The following is a 23,645-nucleotide window of genomic DNA, read 5'->3' as shown; positions in this document are numbered from 1 at the left end:
AAAGCCTTTTTTTTTGTTTTTTTTATTCTGTTCAGCTCGCTGATCATACGTCGGTTTCTCCTGACGCTTGAGCTTGGTAATGAAATATTTACTCACGACTCAAACATTCTGTGATGGAACCACCATAGATCAATTATATACGTACGTGGAAATTTTTTTTTTTCTTTTTTTTTTCTTTTTTCTCTGTACAATCTTTAAACTTTAACTGTCGTAAGGCGAATTAACAATTTTAAATAATTACATTGCCGCGGACAATGTTACGCGGTAAGATGAAACAGCGGCAGATAATAAAAGTAAGAAAGCAAAATAAACTAGAATCGACACTTCTATTACGTACACCGGATGATTAATCATAATTATTTCTATACATAAAAATACGCGCGCGCGTTAAGACTGAATTTAGGGCATAAAATTTTTCAAATAGTCAATTTTTTTGTTCCTTTATTATTGACGTTTATAATTAGTATAAACGGAACAAATGATCATCCCATATATACTTGTTTACTTCAGGTAGTTTATTCATGCATATATACATATATGTATGTATACACACACACACACGCGCACGCAAGCAACGAACGTCAATGTCATACACATATTAGTTGTAATTTCAATTTAACGACCACAACTAGCAGATATAAATATATATAGAATTGTACATATTGAACGAATAGCTATATTCGAACATATGGTGCTCTGGATAAAAAATTTCACGTCATAATGTTCCATTATGTTTTACAAGATCAATTCGTAGGGATATTAATATTTAATTACCTTGTATATATGCATATTATAACATTCAGGTAACGTGAAATCCAATTGTTATTGTCATAAACTTACACTTTGGTACTTAAGGCTATACCAGAGTTTTTTTAGCCTGATAATATCACTACTATTATTGTTAGATTTACTATCATTATTTTTACTTCATATGTACTATTATTATTAATATTATTACGTATTACGAAATATCACGATAGCTACCTTTTCAAGCTCGCTTGCAATAAATAACATGTTACAAATGACTTCCGCGTTCTGTTTCGTAAGGTTCATTTTTCCGCGCACGTTGTAAAACCGATCTCCGGGATTATACTTTTTTTTTTTTCATAAACGTGTAGATGAGGAATTCCGAGAGTTTTCCCCTGTATTTTTAATTTCTCGACGTCACTTACCATTCCAAATTTAAATGTCGTTCGGGCCAGTTTTAAAAATAACTAACTCTTTAAAAGAATCACTGAAAAATTTTATGGGGATTCTAAGACTTTTCAGAAAATGGTAGAACATTATTGATCCGAAAGTTGTGAATTATTGAGTGCAAAAATACGATCTTTTAAAAATGACTCCATGCCTTCCCGTGCAACTCTTTGCGCATATATCCGACGGCTGGTAACATGTCGGTAACGTATCACAGCCGCCTCTGCCTATCTCCAATATTTTGTTTGTAAACGGAAAAAACAATGAATAATTCCACATATTATTGTTCGAACTTCGGTATTTTTTGTGTAATTGAGTGCCGCCATACAAAACCACCTTCTAAAGACTCGATAAAAATGTTTGTTTTTTTTATCTCGGTGGAAAATGTAGGCGTCGATTGTACCTCTTTAAAATTTACGTACTTGTCCGCGATAGAAAAAAAAAAATTAAATTCCGTCGATCAAAGGTGTACAAAGACCGTCGGCCTTATGGGATATTTTTCGGTCGATTAGTAAATTCTATACAAGGATATACAACATTCTCATCGCTTACTGACCGCGTTACACAGCCATACGAATCCTTAAGGATATTACAGTTTTATCTATTATCGACTGCGATAATTGTCTCTGATGAAACCGAGTGCAGATCACTGTTTTACCATTGTGACCCACCAGCGGTGGAAAAACAAAAAATTTCTAGTAAAGTGCGGAAAAATTGGTAAACGGCAATCCCGTTCTTACCCACTATTCCATCCCGCATTTATCGGGTTTCAAACTCAGCAGCTTGACTCGATATGCTTCGCAGTTTGATCCTAATTTCCCACTCGCACTCACTCAGCCATGCTTGCGGCACAGTATCGGATCGCGAGTGCTACGGCTTTCACCTCAGCACGCCATAGCTCTCGGCAACAATCAACCCGATCTCCTCGACTTCCCTCCCCCCCTCTCAGAAAGCCGGCCTTTCTTCTCGTCAAAAAGAACGACAGGCCTGACCGGCCATATTGTCACCCCATAGTTTTTTTTTTTCGTTGAAAAAGTTTTCCAATTTTAAAATATTGTTAAACAAAAAATTAGTCGTTCGTGGATTAATCTCAATTTTCGACCCTCTTCGAGTTTGGAAGTTATGTATTAAAAAATTCAGAGTAATATGTTTCCACGTATAATTCCTTATAAAAAAGAATAAAATAAAAATTCCCGAAGTTATAAAATCTTTAGTAAGAAATTTTTGTTCAAGTACGTTAAATGTATGTGTGGATAAAAGTAATTGATACAAGTTTTTGAACAAAATTAGTCTCGTAGAAATCTACTTTGAATTTATCGGAGAAAAATGGTTCGAATAGTATTTGGATCTGGATGCAAATCCAAAGAATAAAATTGACTGAAAAGCGTTTTAGAACGTGCTGTCGGTAATAATGGCATTGTGTCAAAATTTTAGTGAAATTGGTTCGGCGGTTCGCCAAAAAATCAGTACACACGCACAAACACACGCGTATACAAACATACATCCGTTTCTAACAATACCAGCACACGCGACTGATTTTGTGCGTGACAAAACATGCTTGCTACGATGTTTCAACGTCTTCTTTTTCCATCCGACGTTTTTTACCACGACAATCGTAAAAGCCAAGCAACGTTATTACCGTTCTTTTGGGTTACCTTTCTATAAATACGAAATTAATGTTTTTGTCGTAAAAATAACCTAACATGTATATACATAATTATACAATCAGCAACTAATTTAGGATCTGTATTAGTTGGTTTTACAAAAAATTATAATCAAAGGTAAAAGACAAACGTAGATAGATGTCTGATAATTATTTCAGTCAATTGTTTATCGTCATCGAGTGATCATTATCAATCACGCAGTATTGTACAAGTAAACCTCAGTTTCTGGTGAATGACTTTTTCTTCGTGTTATGAAGATCGTTTAGCCTGATTTCAACGCACGTCAGTGCGATACGAAATTATTATGCAGTATTTGACATAAAATAAAATCATCCGAAGCTCTTCACTGTCAGTTTAACAAAAAACCGCACGTTCGTTTTCAGACCAATCGTCACCGGGAAACACGACTTGTTTCGACAAGTGTGTTGATAAGTTTGTAGATGAAAAATTGATCTGGGAAAGCGCAGGAACATCAGAAAACTGGCACTGATCGGTAGAAAATTTTTAATCCCTCTTGTTATTAGTTTCCCGACGTTTTTCACTGTCCCAGATTAATTTTCCATTCACAAAACACTTGTCAGGTCTCCGGCAGGTGAAAAAAATTTTCTTCGGAAAACGATTAGATTTTCCAAAATTGGCGCGCTAATTAGAACAGCTCGTTGTCGGGTTTCAAACAAAAAAAATAAAAAAATAAGAAATAAAAAAATGAAATATTCAGACCTCGTGGAACATTTTTTTGTTTTACGTTTAAAAAAAAAAAAAATAACAAAAAAAACCACAAGTGCCGGAACTTTCGGGTTGGCCCGAGTTCAAACGACGTTCTTGGATACCGAAGAACGGAAAGACGTGTCGCCTTCGCGCAAGGTGGATAATTAATGCTATGCCGTGACGGCGGCGGCGGCGAGTCGAGATATACTAGAGGGGAAAACGCGGAGGAGGAATAACTGGTCGTGGGGACCCGGGGGCCGCCAGCAGAAGTCCCAGTCAGTCCCCCGCTGAACCTCGTCGTGAGAAGAGTCGGTCGAAGAGGTGAAACGCACGGTGAACGCGCCGCGATATTTGATCCGACATTCGGGGCCCGTCGAGTTACCTGCCTGCCGAAAAATCGGGGCCCAGAACTCTCGACGAGGGCCTAAATCCCAAAGAATTTTAGGGACATGACTGCCAAAAGGATACGCCGCGTTTGCTGATATTTAAAGCTGCGCGTCGGTTGCGCGCCCTTAAAATTATCGTCGAATCCGGATCCGTCTCTGGACTGTTATAATTTAGTGATAATCGAACAAGTGCGGCGAACGGTATTGCAGAGTGAAGTGCAGTTGGTGTCACGGAAAGTGTTTTTATCTATACAGGAAACCTCTCCGAATGGTGAACGTGAGTATATATATATATATACATAAGTTTAATAATGTGTAGTGTAAACTGTTATGCGAAAGATTCGATAAATAGCCAGGCTGCAGGGTTGAAATTACGAATTTTTTAAGTTAAGAATTATCGTGATGACTGATTTCTTTCTTTTTGTTTTTTGAGATAATTTTAAAGTTTGCAGAAGCTCTCGAGTTCGGAACTCGGAAGGTTGGAATTATCGGAATACTCGAAACGTTGAGGATAATCGCGAATTTAAATTTGCAGTGTTCGTAATTTCACCAAATTAATTGGAGCGATGAGCTGGTTTAATTTCTGTAGCAAACCCGAGCGTATCACAAAAGAACTATACATGGATATTTACCTCGAGCGCATAATTTCTCTTATAAATAAATATCGTGGCCAATTATATTTACGCTGTATAAGCCCGACGCGTAAGCAAGCGATTCGCCAAATTGCCTTTTACGTACAGAGCTTTGCAATTTGGGTAACGCTGATTGTCCAAAATCTGCAATAATTCAATTATTGCCCCACTCAGCTTGTCACTTTATAAATATGAATTAAAACACCGCGATCGAGCTCGGAAGCTTATAATTATCGTAATCTACGTGTCACATATGCTGCAAAATGCAAGACTTATACGTATATATGTTCGACCGTAAATCGACTAAGGCCTGACCATCACCATCTTTGTATTAAACGCGGATTGTAAGGGTGATACGTAGATCGGTTTCGGGTGGAATGCCCCATACGTAATACGTAAATATATGTGTACGTATATACAATTTCCGGGGAAAATTATTACTTGTATAATACGATATCACTATGCAATAACTATATCTAAAATGAAAGTAAATTTAGCACGCCATATTCGAACGTTTTCGCGTATACTGTACACTGCAATATTTTACAGACTATTATAGAGGCTATTAGTATACGTTATGAGTTAATACACAGTTGGTGAAAATTTCTGTAATGGTAAAATTGTGTGGCAATAATTGTATTTGGTGATATCGTCAAAATATGCTTATTGTTCCTGTTAATTCAGCATTTGCTCACACAAGGAAGAGATAATATCGGTGTCTCAACTGACATTCACTGAGTGACCAAATCACTGATTTTGACACCCACAAACGGCATTCACTCGGTGTAAAAACATTTGGTGCCGGATACACATGTTCGAGAAATCACTCCGAAACTTATTCTGCAACAATTCTTCGAGCCCTTCGAAAACCCATGTCAATTATTTCTTCGTACTTGAAAGAGAAAAAAAAAATGTAATGGTTTCAATTCCTACGCGCAGTAAATGTATACAAACTATCATAAGTTCGGACTAAAAACGATATTACGATTACTCATATTTTTTTCTCGAACTTACAGTTACGTCGTTTACAGCAACGGCAATCAGGCGACTTATTTTCTCGATTTTGAATACTCGTTAGATTCAAGAAGCGCGCCAAGAAAAGAGAGCAAAATTTGTAAAGTTAATGCAACGGTTGATTTTTAGGAAAAATAATTATTTCGGATCTGTAGGATCGTCTTAAATCGGGTAATCTGTTTTTAAAAAGTAAAGTGTATTCAGATTTTGGAAATTAAATTTCTTCAAAGCGGTTCTAGATTTAAAAAAAAACTAATGATCTTAGTTTCAATATTTTGTAACATTAACGTTACTAACTTCAATCTGGTACCAAGAACCTCTTTCTCGAAGTTCTGAGCTCAGCAAATCCTTACGAAAGAGCGAACAACGTTACGGAGCTTCTGACGGCACTGAGTTTGGCAATAATTGGTGGGCAGTGATCCAGTGGGCGATGGGTTTGGGTATGCAGTAAACCTCGCGTTAACCATGCAGGGTTATTTTTACTTTCAATAATTCGCCCACGAGGCCGCGGTCATCGGAGGCCGCATGCATGGGACGCGATGCGCGTTGAGTGTAGGTATTGAAAGGGTTATAGGGAGTCAGGAGGCCGAAAAAAACAATTTTTCAAGGATTTTAGATTAAGAGACGGATAAATTTATTATGATAAAAATCGATGCACATATTGGAGTAGCATTGAACTTCATTTTGATATTTTTTAATTGTAAAAATAATGATTCTTAAAGCTGCTATGTCCGATCTCCGGGAGCACTTCTAAAAAAAGGCGTCTTGCGGTGAGACCAAGATATCTCTGAACTGAATCATCGGAAATGAAAGAACGAAAATGATTTAGTTGATTACAAGGTATCATCTCGTCTTTAATCGAAGGAACAAGCAAAATATTAATTTTCAACAAAACGGCAGCTTCTCGAAAAAAAATTCGAAATTTGAAAACACAGTTGTGAAAAAAACGCGTTCAAAGTTTCAAAAGCACTTTCAAACGCCCCGGGGCGTCTTTGCAAATGTGCGCGTAACTTCGAGAATATTTGTCGGATCGACATAAAATTTTCTGTCTATGTACTTGAATATACCGGGACAAACTCTTGAAACTTAAAAATCAACTGCGCATGCGCTAGTTTTGTTGGCTGTTCGCGCAGTTTGGCCATCCCGAGTTACAGCTGTCAAACTGTTTCTGCTGGCGATGTAGTTGACACGAATTTTCGAGGTTAGAGTCTCAAATAATTGAGGCAGCGACTCGGAAAGGTTTCGGAAGCATTTGTTACCGGGTCGGAAAGTCGATTCTTCAAAGAACGGTCGGAACTTAACGCTTATGCTGTTTGAAAATTCAAACGTACACATTTTGCGTAGGTTGGCCCGCCTGCATCGAAGAAAAGAATATCGCCGCGGGAACATTTCGCCGACCAATGAAATTGAATTATTTGGCGCACGCGGGGTTGATTTTCGAATTTAAAAAGATTGTCCCGGTATGTACATTACGAAAACGAAATAAAAAAAAAAAGAAAATAATCGATCTTTGAAAACTCCTGACTCTTTCCCGCTCCTCTGCAACGTGCGTCTTGCAGATGTGATGCACGAGGTATAGAAATACCGAATCGTCCGGCATGATCTCGGTGCAAACGGAGCCTAAAGGACGTAGGAGGATGATGCGATGAACCCAGAACAGTCAAGGCCACGTGAGGCCCTCGGCACGTTCGCCAGATCCATACTTCCAAGACCTTACCGGATCTCAGCTTGTAAGCTGCAAGCCACTGCGGGCTGTAAGAACCTCTTCCTCTGCAGCCGGCCGTAATCGGCGGATCGGCAAGAGGCAGAGTTCTCGATCGTTATTCTACGATGAAATTGCAGGTATAAGAAAGGTTCCGGACATCTTATAAGGTTGAAGTTGGTAACGTTACTTTAACGATGCGTGTAGAGAAAAATCGTTGCTTCGCAATCTTAGGACTGTCTGAAATTTATCCGGTCAATCATAACAAAGAATACATGTTCACAGTTTGAAAAGTCAACTCTTTGAAAGTCGCTCTAAAATTATACAACGATTTATTCCACGATGTTTCGTTACGTTAACGTTGCCAACTCCAACATGATGACATCTTTCATCAAGACGGAATTTTTCGTTTTCATAAGTTCACTGAAACTTCCGCTTACCGCTAGTAAAATATAGTTGCCATTCTTTTCGTTCGCTCGTGCTACGCACAGTGTCGGCGTTTTTGCACATCGATAAGCACCCAGGAATCAGGAAATCATTGCTCGGGGCTCTTATGCTTCTTGTTTCCGAATACGGATCAGTCCAAATTAATCTGAACTGACCGCGCTGCATTGATATGGAATACTTAACGTTCCTTCTCGAGCTACTCGACATAATGCGTGGGTTTATTATTTAAATAACATGTTGCATGCCCGTAATTTTCTCGTACGGTGCTCGCGGTCGTTGCAAAAATGGCTGCTGATCGCCTTCCATCGTCTAATCCAGTTCACTCATTTCAAGATAACGTCAAGACTACATGCCGAGGTCTTTCTTGACGAACGGGTCTTCCGTAAAATGTACTTTTCGCGAAAAATAGACCGCGAGTTCGTTACATATTGAGTAACGAATTTCTCTTTGCTTGATTGAAGAAAAGAACGGAAGAGAGAAAAAAACACAGTAGTCCTGGTCTTACATCTTCATCGTTTGCTTTTCATCGGTAAGTGTCCGATCCCCGGAAAAAATAGAACGGCCCTTGGACTCGACCGGTATTCTTCACTTACGATTTACACTTTCGACATCCAGTCCTCTTTCACACCGCTTTCCCTTTCACTTTGCCAACCACATGCGACACGTTCACTCCTTCGGTCAATAGATAATATATGCGTGACTTATCGCACGTAACTTCGGAACATTCGTATTAGGTATATATAATCTGTTGTTGCGTAACGGTTTAATTGGTCGTTGAAATAATCCTTCACAGATCGTCGTCGAGACGTGGTTTTATGAACTACCGTGCAAAAGGCAGTTTGTAAAACCTGACCGTTTCGTTATAATTTTTGTAGGCGTTGTTCACCTTGCTGATTGAAAGTTAGCAATAAATTTTCAGTACAACGATACCTAAACATCGGTTGCAAGGTACAAACTACTCGTATGAATATCCTACCAACGCTGCAGGCAGGCAACTTAACGGCCTAGAGGCAACGTTATGACACCAAGGTAAAAACGTTTTGTAACGAACGTTTAAACAATGTGAATTCTAACGGAAGTGAAAGTATATGTAAAAGGAACCTATGAGATCCAAAGCCCATTATATCTCGCGCGGAAATCACATGGTATTAACAATATACGCAAGACCGGAATTCCTCGTGTTTGATGTGCATGCATGGGTCTCAACGGCGCGAATAAGAAAGATTGGACAAATATTTTCTGTGAACATCGAATCGCGATAAACACCGAATAGCCCGAGTTCGAATGACCATTTTCTCTGTCTCACCAGTCCAAACAGAAGCAGACGAAATGTAAATTCATCAAGTCTGCAGACATGGTCGGTGCACTACGCGAGCAGCTCGACTCGTTCAAGTCAATTGCCACAACGGTAATTCAAGAATTGTACACGGGGTCAGGTGATGTCATTTTTAAGCAACAAGCATCGCGTACAACTATTACTGGTAGAAAACCGCCCACGAGGTATTATCTGCAAGCGAGAAAGGTCAATGGTCTGTGACCCTGACGACACCTTAGGGATCTGACCATCCGAGCGTCCTTCGAAGACCTTAAATAGCAAAGTGTCCGTAGTCTGGTTACTTTTCAATGAAAACCATGAAAGTATAACGTATTCGAGTAAAGACAACTCACAGGATGATCAAACACAACAGCGTAAAGTACACGTGTGAAATTTTCTATGCTATGGTCGAGTGTTAGAACCTATTTGGATAATACAGTCGATTTATGGAATAAAAAAGATGTTCGGTACTCCACGCGTTGTATTAACAGTGTACCTAAGGCAATCGTCAAATCTCGTTACGTGTTTACTTTTTTTTTAATTCTGCTTCCTCCAATCGTCGAACAAGTGATCATCCAACTAAATTCTATGAAGATCTATGCATGATTCTCGCCCGGCTGAGAGCAATCACCTCGAGTACGTCGGTAGCAATTCGAGTTTCGGATCTTGACCTGCCTCGCGTTACGTAATTCCGTCCATTCAACGAGCGTGCAGCCGCCAGAAGGAATGACGGATTAGAGTGGCAAAAACGTAATTTATCTACAATCAGCTTCATCCGTTGATCGTTGCGTCACGTTCGCGGTCCAGGCAGGCCTAGCATTTAATCCTAGTTTCACGTTCATCGAGCCCCAAGCCGGCCATAAACCAGCGTTAGCGACCCCAGTTGTAGTACCAAGCTTAAGTCGACTGGTCGAGAGGGTGATGAAACGTTTTCAATTCTCAAAGTCTGTAATATGGATCGACTCCTGAAGTCATTCCCTCTCTTCGCGCTCAGTAAACATGCAACAGATTAATAACGACTGACCGCAGGTGCTGGATAATACGCAATTGAATAACCTATATTGCAAGTGATACGTATGTATACCTATATGTATAGTTGTTATAACAGTAATACCGATAATAATGATTATTAGTAAAAGAATATTGGCGAGAACGGTAATCAAGACACCGTCGCCAACGCGAAGCAAATGCAATCTGCACGGATATACTTTTACCAATAAGTGTGGGCATCTATTTCGAAGGTCAGATCAGACAGAAGTCTTGCTTTGAACCACCTATGTCTCCATACAATATGCATATATTCAGGATACGAATTACTATGACGTGTACGTGATATAGTGATACTATACTTGCAGGAGTCTGGACATTGTTTCGTGTATAATAATAACAAACGGAGAACAATTTTATCATTGTTCGCCAATCTCTCACCGCGATCTTGAATAAGAAACATTCTCCGACGTAGCGCGTGTTGCATAATTAGCTATGGACTAAAATTCGAGAGGGATCAGAGTCAGTCGTATGTGGTGAATGATGATGTTTAACGTGGTTCGACGAGACTCTGTGAAAAACTAATTGCAACGTACGATATCAATAACTGGTCATGAATATCTAATGCTCGACAGTTTCGCTATCGGAACTTCCTCAGCGTATCATTTGGCACATTTGCCCAGCTATTGTGAAGTCCGCTTTATGGTCTTCAACTCTACGATGCAAGACGCCTAAAAAGGCTGCGGTTATACGTGCGATGGTTTGAAATCTCTTTATGCAAAAACCGGTATTTATTAATTATAGAACATAGTTTTGCGCGTGGATAGATTTGTTCGGACATACGATGGCATACCTTGTCCACTGCGATTCGAAGATCAAGTCAAGTGTAGAAAAGCTTCTATGATTCATGGATGTTTAGTAATAAGGAGTTGAAGCACTCAAGTTTGGGCGAAGACAGGTTTATCTTTATCGATACCGGTAACTTTAAGCCTCCAAGAGGACATTGATCCTCCATTTTTCCACTGAAATAACGTACTCCAATGCTGTAGCATAAATTTGCAAGTTTCAGGTTAAAATGTTTGGATTAACGCAAAGTCAGAACGTATCTGGTGAATTTCGCACTCGGCTAGATGGCCCCCGCAGGCTTAAAGACTACTCGGTTCGCTGGTTCTTCCTACAGAGCGGGAATCTCATCCACTTCCATTTCCTTCGTTCCGAAGTGCACCGCTGACTCTCTTCGCATCCTCAGAAACATTTCAAACCATCCTCCGCGACGTTGCCGCGATTCTTGTCGATGCTTCTCCGATGCCGCCGTCATTTCGGCCGCTCGAAACCGCTTCCAAGCTCAAATATGAAGGTCACAAAAACGCGGAAGACTTGTTTGATCCTGTAACCTCTTTGAATTATTCATCTCTCGATGACTTGTAGCGTATAAGCCGGGTTGTAATATGGCCAAAATGCGTCGTGAGTTGGTCTTTAGAGACGAGTAAATGTCCCCAAGTGATCCGAAATTCGGTTTTATGTTCAGGAGAGTTTTGTCAGATGTCTCCGAACGATTGTTTCGTTACGCTAATGCGGACGACAAACATTTTTGGAAGACATATTATGTCGGCCTCGATACAAACAACCGTAGTGTATAATCAATTAAGCAAGTCCTTGAGTGCTGATTTATTTTACTCGGCAAAAGGAAAGGACGTGTCGAGAAATGGTTTCAATTACGAATGCATCGTGAGATGGATAAGTCTTCCTTTAATGAGTAATCACCAGATTCAATTTTACCCAGCTTAACGGATCCATTCTCAGTTTAACTAACGAGATGGTGGCTAATGAGAAATTTAATCTTCCTTTTCACGTTTCTTCACGACACGAGCGAGCGTATCAACGAGCGTAATCACGACCAACGATTATTTAGTCTAACGAGATCCTGGTGTTATCTGTTTCGCTGTAAATTCCTATTATTTTTCACTGTCTTCTTTTCGATTTTATCCCTCGTTTCTTTTTTGTCAACATGTTCATTATCGACGTAACCGACAACGACACTCGCATAACTAATCGTGTATTAAATCTTGAAATGTAACATCGCTGCGATCAATTTTAGAAAGGTAGAATCAAAAATGTACAACAACCGATCGGCTAACCGGAGGTTCTCTTTTCTTTTTTTCAGGACGTGATGAGCGAGTACGAGCGCATCAAGCGAGCGTGCTTGAAGAGCGGGGAACTCTGGGAAGATCCTGAATTTCCAGCAACCCAGGCCTCTGTGTTCTACCACCAAACGCCACCGTTTCAATTTCAGTGGAAGAGGCCCAAGGTAATTGTTCTCTTCTCAGCAACCACTAAAACTGTAAGGTAGAAACGGGCCGAAGCAAAATAACCGATTCCCACGCCCGCATGCACGAGGACCATGCGAAGTCCTGATCTTCGCGTCCTACTTAAGGATGAATAGGCCGGACCGTCTGATTCAAAATTTAGAAAATAAGAGTTAAGACCGTTCGAAATACCTGCGGCAATGCGTTAAATGCGCCAATGATAGTGTGATAAAACAGGATACCACCAAAATCGTATGACACAAGCTTGTAAGAATACATCGACGATAATTTGAGACACTTTTATTGAAATTAGAACGTTGAAAATGGTTAAACTCTGGTATTTTTTAATGTTTCTCACGTTTCGCGTTGATCGCTTTCATTCGCGCAAGTGACGTTGTTGCGGGAGATTTTCATAAGTAAACGGTTACATCTCTTTTCCTACCTTTTGGTACGGACGATCCAGCCGATTAATCCTTTACAGCTCTCGAGTGCCCTGGATACCAGTCTCGCATACCTCAAAGCCCACGTGCAAACGTGTTGTTTCGCGTATCAAGGGATTCTATGGGAGCAAGACTTCTCAAAGGATATCAAATCATGAACTGCGATCTCGCGAGTGCAGCTCTCTCGGCGATTACGAATAACGGGAGCGCGTCGGGTTTTCCTTATCTTTTGAGCTAGCTGGGCCAAGTGTTTAAATTGGAACTGTATCCATTACGGTTTCTCTGTCGAGTATGTCCGACACCATCTCCTCATATGCAACGCAACCGCGTTACGTACCTGTAACAATACGTGTCCTCTTGTCCGACGAGGAACTGGAGCAAGCAGAGGGCAGACCCCGTGACTGTCGTACCTACCTTAAGTTTACCTTATTCTGTTTGCAACAACGGCCGAGTCAATTCTCCCAGAAACCGGACGGTGTAAGAAGAACGGGAGATCAACGTATTGCGAATGAATTAACGGTGAATGTTGAATCGATATGCAGATGAAGTGGGATCTAAAAACACAGCAATCAATATTTAACCTTGCGAAAATTTTATCTCCGATTTCGCGTGGCGCTAAATAAAAAATGTGGAGACTCGATAAGTTGTATAATTTTTATGCAATAATTGACCACGTGCGAAATTTAATACTATACGTGTCACTGATTCTCTTAAGACATCGTTAAGTCGTTTAGTATAATTAAAAGTCCAATTTATAGCTGTTTTCACTGTATGGCAGGGATCTCATCTAATACTTTAATTTATGATGCGATCGAATGTTCGACCTGTTATAGGTATGGGCTATTCCGCGTCAACCGGATCAGTCATCTCTCAGATATTTTTTTAATTTGGCATGTGGATTGTGTGTGAGGAGTTAGATTTTTGTGCCAAAGCGCGAATCTCATAATGCAAAATTCGATTTTTTATTAACAATAACAAATTAGACTCCCATTTTTTTCAAAAATTCATAACTTTGGCAAAAAATTAGATACAATATATACTTTTTTTTCAAATTACGCGGAAAGCTCCATAGAATTTAAAAAAAAATACGAAATGGTAAAAAAAAGTTGTTATCAATTGTTTATTTAACAATTAATTTTTCAAAGATTTTTAAAACAGTGACTGACACGATCAAAAAATTTTTTTTAAATTCTGACATGTTCCTTGAACTGTACTACAACCTGTGAATTAATTCCAGAGGGGTGTTTTTCTTCGTTTTTGAGTAAAAAATCATTAAAGGTGTCGATGCGCGTGAAATTGCGGCGCGCCGAGTCTCTACATAATGGCGGGCGGCCGGTTGCCGTCCACCGCTACCCCGCGGTGGCGTCGCAGCGTTATTTTAGAGTCATTTTCACGATGTAGGACATGATTGAAAAATCTGAAAAAAATACTGTACCTTCACAAGGCCTGCTCAAAGCGATAAGTGTAGTTTCAGGAATGTGTTTTTCACCGTTTTTTTATTACAGAGATTCGAAATACACACCATGAGAGTGCACATAAATGATAATAATTACATAACTTGCTACTTATTTTAAAATAAAAACACATTCTTGAAACTTCACTTATCGCTTTGAGCAGGCCTTGTGAAGGTACAGTATTTTTTTCAGATTTTTCAATCATGTCCTACATCGTGAAAATGACTCTAAAATAACGCTGCGACGCCACCGCGGGGTAGCGGTGGACGGCAACCGGCCGCCCGCCATTACGTAGAGACTCGGCGCGCCGCAATTTCACGCGCATCGACACCTTTAATGATTTTTTACTCAAAAACGAAGAAAAACACCCCTCTGGAATTAATTCACAGGTTGTAGTACAGTTCAAGGAACATGTCAGAATTTAAAAAAAATTTTTTGATCGTGTCAGTCACTGTTTTAAAAATCTTTGAAAAATTAATTGTTAAATAAACAATTGATAACAACTTTTTTTTACCATTTCGTATTTTTTTTAAATTCTATGGAGCTTTCCGCGTAATTTGAAAAAAAAGTATATATTGTATCTAATTTTTTGCCAAAGTTATGAATTTTTGAAAAAAATGGGAGTCTAATTTGTTATTGTTAATAAAAAATCGAATTTTGCATTATGAGATTCGCGCTTTGGCACAAAAATCTAACTCCTCACACACAATCCACATGCCAAATTAAAAAAATATCTGAGAGATGACTGATCCGGTTGACGCGGAATAGCCCGTATGTGTGAGGAAATTGGAGTTCCCTCGATCAAAGTCGTGAAAAATAGGATTCGAGTGTTATTTCGAATCGTTCTACGGTGAGAGTGATTCGAGGTCGGATCAGCACAGCCGAAAAAACTTACATGTCGTTACAAAAATGTGTTAATTAAACGTGAAATAAAGGCTACTTTCTGTTTCTTTCGATTTCACCTCATTACCAAGTAGAAACGTACAATATATCTGACGTAAAAAAATCAGACCACTTTTTTTTATGCAATGGTGATTCTCGACGTTTTTTTACAGCTCACTTAACAACCACATTAAATGACCGAAACTCAATTGACAGCTCATTGGATGTGACACTTGTTCATTTCGTGGAATAATCGATAATAACTTGTTTTAAAATTGTTAGTGCTGTGATGGTCAAACACGGTATGAATTCCGATAAAATGGGGAAATCTCATCGTCAGCTTGAGAACCTAATTAGCATATTGTGTAACAAGGAGGCAAGCTTGCTCTTCTCGGCTCGATCGTACGTTTGCAGTATGAATCGTAGCTAAGCCAAAGACGAATATTGCAAATACACGAGGCGACAAAATCGTCGCTTTCTTGTTGCACACGATTCTTTATATAACAAGAGTATGTTAGGCGGTTTTTCACAAAGCACGAAATTGAGGTTAGGGTCGCGTAATGTCAGATTTGTTCGCGACAGCGCCTGCGCGCAGTGCGGAAAAGACCACTTTTAACTCCTGGGACTTGAAAGTGCTATTTTCTGTACTCCGCGCTTGCGCATTCGCAGACTCAGTCGACCGTCATAGAAACGAGTACTTTATGTACGGAAAACACACGTGAAGAAACACGTAAAACGTGCTCGCGTTATATTATACATATAATAGTATATTTCGTAACTCGTCTAAAACCCTTATCCATAAGAGTTTCGACCCGTAATTTTTATCACCAGAGCCAAGAAATCGCGATTTTTAGGTTCGAATGTTGAAAAGATAATGACTCCTCACCACCGCGATCATAGAGAGCAATTAGGGAGTACAAAATAACGCGTGGCAACTCTGCCTAACATCAGTGTGTGAGAGACGGGACCGCAACAGTGTGTTAGAAGATTAATTTCTCGGATTATTACGTGAGCTGCGGCTCTATGTATAACATCCACAGCCTTGTTCGGCGAAGGACAAGTTATAACGAGGGGCAAGAAGTCTGGAGAACGTGCGGGAATTTTTTATTTTTATTTTTTTTTTTTCTGCTGTACCTCCTGAGCGACGAGCCACCAGACGGCTGAAAACTTCGAAGTCCCAGCGCCTTACGTCACCTTAAAGAGTTAGGTCGCAAAATGTAATAAAAAGAGACCGAAACATCGAGATGTAAACAATGAATTTGCAGTGCCAACCACCTTGTATAATAGTTTTATTTCTAGTGCTTGAGTAAACGTTGTTCAGATATAATTAAAATTTTTATATCCATGTATACCGGGACAATCTCTTGAAACTTCAAAAGCAACTGCGCATGCGCGAGTTTTATCGGCTGTTCGCGCAGGCTGGCCATCCCGAGTTTCATCTGTCAAACTGTTTCTGCCGGCGATGTAGTTGATACGAATTTTCGAGGTTAGAATCTCAAATAATTGAGGCAGCGACTCGGAAAGGTTTGGGAAGCATTTCGTTATCGAGTCGAAAAGTCGATTCTTCAAACAACGGTCGGAATTTAACGCTTATGCTGTTTGAAAATTCAAACGTACACATTTTGCGTAGGTTGGCCCGCCTGCATCGCAGACAAGAGTATCGCTGCGGGAATATTTCGCCGACCAATGAGATTAATTTATTTGGCGCATGCGCGGTCGATTTTCAAGCTTCAAGAGATTATCCCGGTATTCATATATCTGTACTTTCGTATAATTGATAACAAAAAGAAAAAATGTACAAATGTAGGTTCAAGCCAGATTGTATACTCAGACGAAGTGAGAAACTACACGAAGTAGTTGATTCAACCGTTTAAATTTACGAGAGGAAATTGTAGGTACTCGGAGGTATACGGCAACCGCGTCTAATTACTGATAAATACGTTCCCCACACCACTTCAGCATCAACAAATAATTTTTCATGGTTAATAAATTATAAAAGCACCTCAAACGAATGATTTCGTTTGTCGGTTTGACGGATTGAATATTTATGAAAATAATTTCTACCATTACGCGAAATGGACTAAAATTTTCGGTATCATATCAGAAGTGACTGAATTGTGAAACCCATTACGATATTTAAACTTTTTTTTTTTTTTTTTCTTTTGTTTGCGTGACCAATTGTAAGGTGCACCGATCTCTAAATAATAGCTGGAGGTATCCAAAGGCAGCTACTATAAACGACCGGAAGTCTCGAGCCGGCGAAGGTCTTGCGGTGAATAATGTTTACGAAATCTTTTGACGATTGGAGTCACAAAGTGATCTCAGCCTTGCAGTTTCACTTTTTCCGAGTGACTGGCCAAGCTCTTATAATAACTATTAGGTTGCTGATTGATCAGTCGATTCGTCAGACGGTCTCTGCTCGCAACGGTTACTGTTTCCGGTCCGGAAGTAACTCGTACACGTGCTTCAAATAATATCAAATATCGCGTGTCACGGGTAGCGACATGCAAATACGTTTGCAGGATATACAGAAACACGTCAAAATTTTCTATAAACATTTCAAATATTACAAAACTGAAACAATCAATTTTGGATAATTATGCTAATAATTATAACTCGCGAAGAATTCTTCACCGCAAAAATATAACTGCAATGACGTTTTCCTTTTTTTTGCACAAATCAACGCCCAAACAACATCAACCCGTATATATAGAATCGAAAAATCGAATACGTTTAGCGTGTTTCATTGAAGTAAATTGTCTGTAAATTGCTCAATTTTCATGGCGGTATTACCGCAACTAGGACAGGCCTAATTTGAAATTCTTTATTGGAACGTGACGTTAAAAACGGTAATAACGATCAATCAAAAAATTTCGCAAAGCCGACAAAATTACATAGCTTTTTTTTTTTTTTTTTTAAGCCTGATTGGAATCCACCGTGTGATTTCGGCGGATTTTTACCTATTGTCACCATTAACCCAACGCCAAAGCGAGCAGCTCCCGTGACTGTCACGGATGGCCAGACGACGCGACGTTTTGCCGAGTCACGGATCAAGAAAATCAGCCATAAGAACTGTACAGCTATACTTGCTTACCGTTGAACCAATATTAACCTCGTGAATAATATGATACTAATTGAACCAGCTTGACTGGCAAAAATAACTTTGAATCACTTTTTACGTTGGGGTTCTTCTTTTCTTATTATTATTTCTATTATTATTATTGTTGTTATTATTATTATTATTATTTTCTTGCACCGTCAACGATTTTGGTCGACTTTTAACCCTTTCAGTTTGCTAGATTGTGATTCTCAGCGTCCCAGATCAAAATTTTCCGTGTCATAGTTTATTTACATCTTGGATTTATAAAATGATCAAATTTTGAGTTCAGATTCGTGATTGGCGACCCGATAAAACCCCCGAGGAACAAAATTCAAGGGAAAATATCGAGTTGAAAAATGTGTGACCGAAAGGGTTAAAATTGCACCTCTTTTAAGTCCAGCCATAGGATAGTGTAAAAAAATTCACTGATAATTATTTTTCTTATCGAGGTGCATTTATTTTATTCTTCTCCAAGCATCGGTGTAACGTTTTTTTCAAGCTTCTGGTAATTTCGCTCCTTTTTCTTGAATTCGTTTACAAATGTATAATATATACCGAATAGTCATTAATGCACGGCGATTAACCGGTTAATTATGTATATGAATATATCGTTCAACCAGCAGCGTGTGTTCAAAATAAAACCACCGATATTGTAAAAGCGGTTTATTGATGAGCTGTAAATGTCATATTCGACCGGCGACTTCGTTAGCACCAATTCGTGGTTTTCGATTCATCGTCAAATTCCTATAGCGCTATACATATATTAATTTAACGCCTTCTTCGTCACCTTGGCCAATTTTCTTACCGATACCTTGAACATTTTGCTTAATACCGCAGATCGGTAAAACGCCCGTCATGAAACCTTGTGAGGACCTTCTGCGATGAACTAATTTCTGCAGATTTATGAAGATCCACTGGTTAAGAGATGTGTTTTTGTCTCAATTCAAGAGAAGAATAAAAAAAACGTTAACGTTTCTTTTAGAAACAACGCATTTACCGAGGCCAATATTTATCATTCGTTATTCCCCTGTTCAATTTTTCTACCATTCTTATCGTACTGTCGCAGCTTTTGCAAATCGTTACGTTCGCCACTACGAATGGAGGACGTAAATTATTCAAAGAATGTACCGTCTGCTTCCCGCGTACTATAATGCCGATGAATAAAGCTGGGTAAAAAGCTTGAGACAACAATCATTGACGAAACAACAGGTTTCACCTTCCGTCTATAGAAAAGCGATCTGGGCAGGTCACACAGGTGTCTGAGGAATTTATTTCAACTCAGATTTTGTCGACGCAAAAATTATTCTCTTATTGTTAGACACACTTCTGCGTACTTGTGGTACTCCATCGAATTCCAAATCATCGTTGAAGTTCGTTACTTGATGGTTCAAAACTGAACGAAATGTTGAAACTTTAAAACGTTTAGTTTTTCAATGGGAGAAAATCCAAACGAATGTATAAATTTTTGTGAATATGAAGCTCAATGACCTCAATTGACAGAAAAGAGAGTTCGAAACTCACGATTTATTCTTTATTATTGTAAAAAAATAAATCTGTCAAGTTGAGACTGAACGGGAAAATTTAAACTAATATTATTCGTTCCCAGAACTCTTGGTTAATTACGAATGAATTATAAAATAAGCAGGAAGATAACTTGACCTGTAGAAAAATTTCATTCAAATTTAATCAGAATCAGGTTTTCTTTTAACGCTCCTTTAACGAAATTTTAGACATATAATTCATCGATTCAAACATAGTTTTAAAAATCAAATAAATACATTCAGATTTACAGAAATTCGGATTATTCGATCTCAGTTTTCAACATCTTATCTGGGAAAAAATTTATTTTCAAATAATTTAAGCTCAAGAAAGTAGCTTAACTTGTTAGAATAGTGAAAAAAAAAACCAAAAAACAACTGAATATTCATTTAAAAATTTGTGAATAATGCTGCTAGCTCATATCGCGTAATATTATAAATGACCCAAAGGATTGAAATGTTTTCAGGAACTCTGCAGCAGGCCAGTTTTCGTCAACGATGCGCCGACACAGTTCGACGTCATACCTGGAAAAATGGGTGAGTGAATGCTGTAATTTCATTAACAAACCTACGGCCATAATAAAAATAATAATAAACAAATATAAAACTTCTCGAACACGTGTTCTCGTAACAGTTTTTCAAGGGTCATCGCGTCATTTGCATAAAAGCGCATACGCGATACGGATTTATGCATATTTCATTACAGAAAATTACGCGTGCTAACCAGGCCAGTGAAATTAACAACGAGACATTTCCTCCGTTTACATTCGGTCTGCCGGATGAATTTACAGACCACGAATAATCGTCTCGTGCATAGACAACGACGAGATACGTATAATTATACACTTAAGACTCTGCGTTGTACGGTCCTGAGTTCAAATCGAACGAAATCAGATCTTAAACCGGTTCTCTCTTATATACCTACCGAAGTGCCGCCTTCGTCCTCTTGGATCTATTTTCTGAACCTCGTTCCTCTCTTCATCTACAAGGCCCCTGAAATCCTCCAACGACGATCGTTACGTTTCGTAGCCCTGGGCCGTATTTCAACGGACCATTTGAAAAAACTTTGCAGTCATTTTCTAATACGACATTCCGATACGTTTTCCTCATAGCTCGCGAGCTCCCCGAGCATAAAACAGCGTACGTGTATTCAGCAAATATCTATATTCTCAATGCTAGACAGTTGCTGCTGAATTCCGCGTCACATCGGGACGCCCAACGAATAATTCATGAGACGCTTTCAAAATTGTGCCAGTGAAAATATTCGGTGAAAAATAATCTAACACGGATGAATGCAATGTGCACGTATAGTCGTTGAATATGTAATATGCATACATGTATATAAATATGGTCGATTAATTATGCTACAGCTATATTTACCATTCGAAAATTCCCGCCTATTAATAAAATAAAACTCTGCTTCGTTGGAACAGCGGTACCTACTTCACGCCTTCTAAACCAACTCTCAATAATTGTATGTGTGAAAATCATTTTGTCCCATTGACTCACTTACTAATGGTGCCGCAGGTTGAATCGATAGATTTTTTTATCCCGCGCATTGAGGAGGATCAATTTTCTCAGGTGAATTTAAACAGGAAATTGCTCAGAGTGCGTGCCGGAAATTTCTAAAACGTGTTTGGAGAAAAAAGAGAAAAATAAAAAAAAATAAATAAAAATGTGAACACACGAATCGATCGATACAGGCGTTGCACTTTCTAATTTATAGCTATGTAATGTTTATAATGTACATAGTTACACTTTGGAATGCGGACGGTAGGGTTGTGAAATTAGGAGCCACAATGCGTGCGTAAATTTTTCTACGTGCAGGCACCTGTATTCACGTTTTTTTTTTTTCGAAAGATGAAATTATGCTCGAATTATACGGATTTTTCAAATTCAATACGCGCAAAAGTAGGTTTCCGAAAAGCTGTAGATCCGAAAGAATTTGTTTCTCTTTAAACGCTAAAAATTAACGAGCAGCTTCCAGCTATTTATTTCGTTACACGTATTGAACTTGGATAATCAGTTCTGACGCTGGTCATCGAATAAAATTTGTTGTAAACTCGGCTCGAATCGAATTCGAACCCTCATTATACGTTCAGCCAGTATAATTCCATTACAATATGCATTTTTTCTTTCTTTGTTGTAATGTTTTCTTGTCAAAGAGTTTGCAGTTCAAATAATATTGCGCAGATTAGCTAATTCGATAATTCTATACAGCAATCATGCGTCGAAGTGCTGATTGTAATGATTTTTAAAATCACATTAACGACGAGAGTTGTTTAAGGACGTACTACAGAGGTGTAGGTAAAAATCGTGCTGGGTCAATGAAAATTACACAAATTATTCTCACCTTTATTTTAAACACATTCCCAAAATTCCAAAGCGATTCTCCTAACGATATCACATTTATTTCCCTAATCAATCTTCATGATTTTACATTCTCAACCCGAAAATTTCCCGTAAGAATCGATAAAAAAAATTACAATAAATTGCAAGTAAAATAAATCCGGACGATCGTTTAGAAATTTCACTCAGGTGTTTGAAAATAAAAATGCAAACAACTTTTATAATTTTCATTGACCTGGCACGATTTCGACCCACGCGTACATCCTTAAGTTGTCAAATTCGCGAAGGGCTCGATCGTTTTGCACTCTCGTCACGTGTCTAGATAATATATGTACATTAGGTGAAAAAAAGTTGTCCACTGCCAAGTGACCGTCAGGCTACTTTCTACGCGCGCATATGTATAATGATATTGGGTTGTCTTATAGCGTGCGAAGCCTACTTCGTCGATGCTGATCTCACGACGCGGTTTTGATAGAGGTATTACACAGGTGTTGGTAATTAACGTGTATAACGTGTATAACGTGTAAAACGCGTCCTGTAGGGGAACTACTTCAAAATAATTCTCTGCAAGAAACCAGCTCGAGGTAATCCGGAATGGGGGCATGGGCACGCATGGAGTATACATATACATATGTGTTTTACACACACACACACACACACACGCATGCACACTCATAGATAACGTACATCGCTAGAGATCCTTGTTGTCAGTGCGTAACGAACGTCCAGCTTTGTTGTTATCATTATTATCAATTATTACTACTACCATCAGTATTCTCGATCTGCGGAATCAATTCACGCGGAAAAAAGTACGTGACTCATGGATTCCACAGCAATAACTAAGGCCTGTGTCCGGAAAGCCGCGGATCTGCTACGGTGATCACTTAATTCGAACCTGTTGCAAATTGCAATTCACGAACGAAGGTCGTTGACGGATTTATTTCACGCTGCAGTCTTCGTCTGTGACCACAGAGGCAATTGTAAAGGAACCGAGTAAAAGATCGCAACCCGTGTGAATTAAAAAGTTAGGAGCACGGAGAAAAGAAAAAAAAAAAACAAAACGGCAGATTTTAGTGAAAACTCCATGTTTTTGGTCAAAAATATCCGTGTCAACTATATTTTTTACTATTAATGTAACGTTTGCGAAGTATATTTTACCAAAAAACCTGACGTGTCTATGTTTTTCTGCAGTTTTGAGTAAAAGCTGTTCTTTCATTCTTTCCGTGAGAATATCAAAAAAGAGACGCTTATTCGTACTCGTCCCCAGTGGAATGTTGGTGTAACAGAATGGAATGTGGCTATTTAGTATGTTATTTTTTTTTTTTCGGTCATCATTACACCGCGTTTCATCGAGAATATATTGTATATAAGGTAGAATAAAACGGATTCTACGTTTAAAAGAGAAACTTTATATTGTTAGCGAGGGCTTGGAACAATCACAAATGCGGGCTCTCGCGTTGATTTTCATGCGTACCTTTTTCATTGCGCAGTTAAACAATGCGCTCATTTTATACGCATACCTATACC

General features: G+C 38.8%; 1 protein-coding gene across 3 annotated transcripts in view; it reads left to right on the top strand.

The window, feature by feature from the left end:
• Window positions 1–3,835: 3,835 nt before the first annotated feature.
• Window positions 3,836–23,645, top strand: part of LOC124297661 (calpain-C) — a 39,492-nt gene continuing 19,682 nt past the window's right edge. The window contains exons 1-4 of one of the 3 annotated variants that reach the window (XM_046748921.1): window positions 3,836–4,229; window positions 7,158–7,440; window positions 12,214–12,357; window positions 20,237–20,306. In XM_046748921.1, the coding sequence (XP_046604877.1) occupies window positions 7,429–7,440; window positions 12,214–12,357; window positions 20,237–20,306 (226 nt within the window). In that variant the 5' untranslated portion in view covers window positions 3,836–4,229; window positions 7,158–7,428. The remainder of the gene's footprint in view (window positions 4,230–7,157; window positions 7,441–12,213; window positions 12,358–20,236; window positions 20,307–23,645) is intronic. The other 2 variants (XM_046748919.1, XM_046748920.1) reach the window with 2 other exon arrangements.

Source organism: Neodiprion virginianus, chromosome 2 (genome assembly GCF_021901495.1).
Source record: "Neodiprion virginianus isolate iyNeoVirg1 chromosome 2, iyNeoVirg1.1, whole genome shotgun sequence".
NCBI classification, from domain to species: Eukaryota; Metazoa; Arthropoda; class Insecta; order Hymenoptera; family Diprionidae; genus Neodiprion; species Neodiprion virginianus.
The sequence above is the reverse complement of the archived record's forward strand: the minus strand, read 5'-3'. Positions and strand labels throughout refer to the sequence as shown.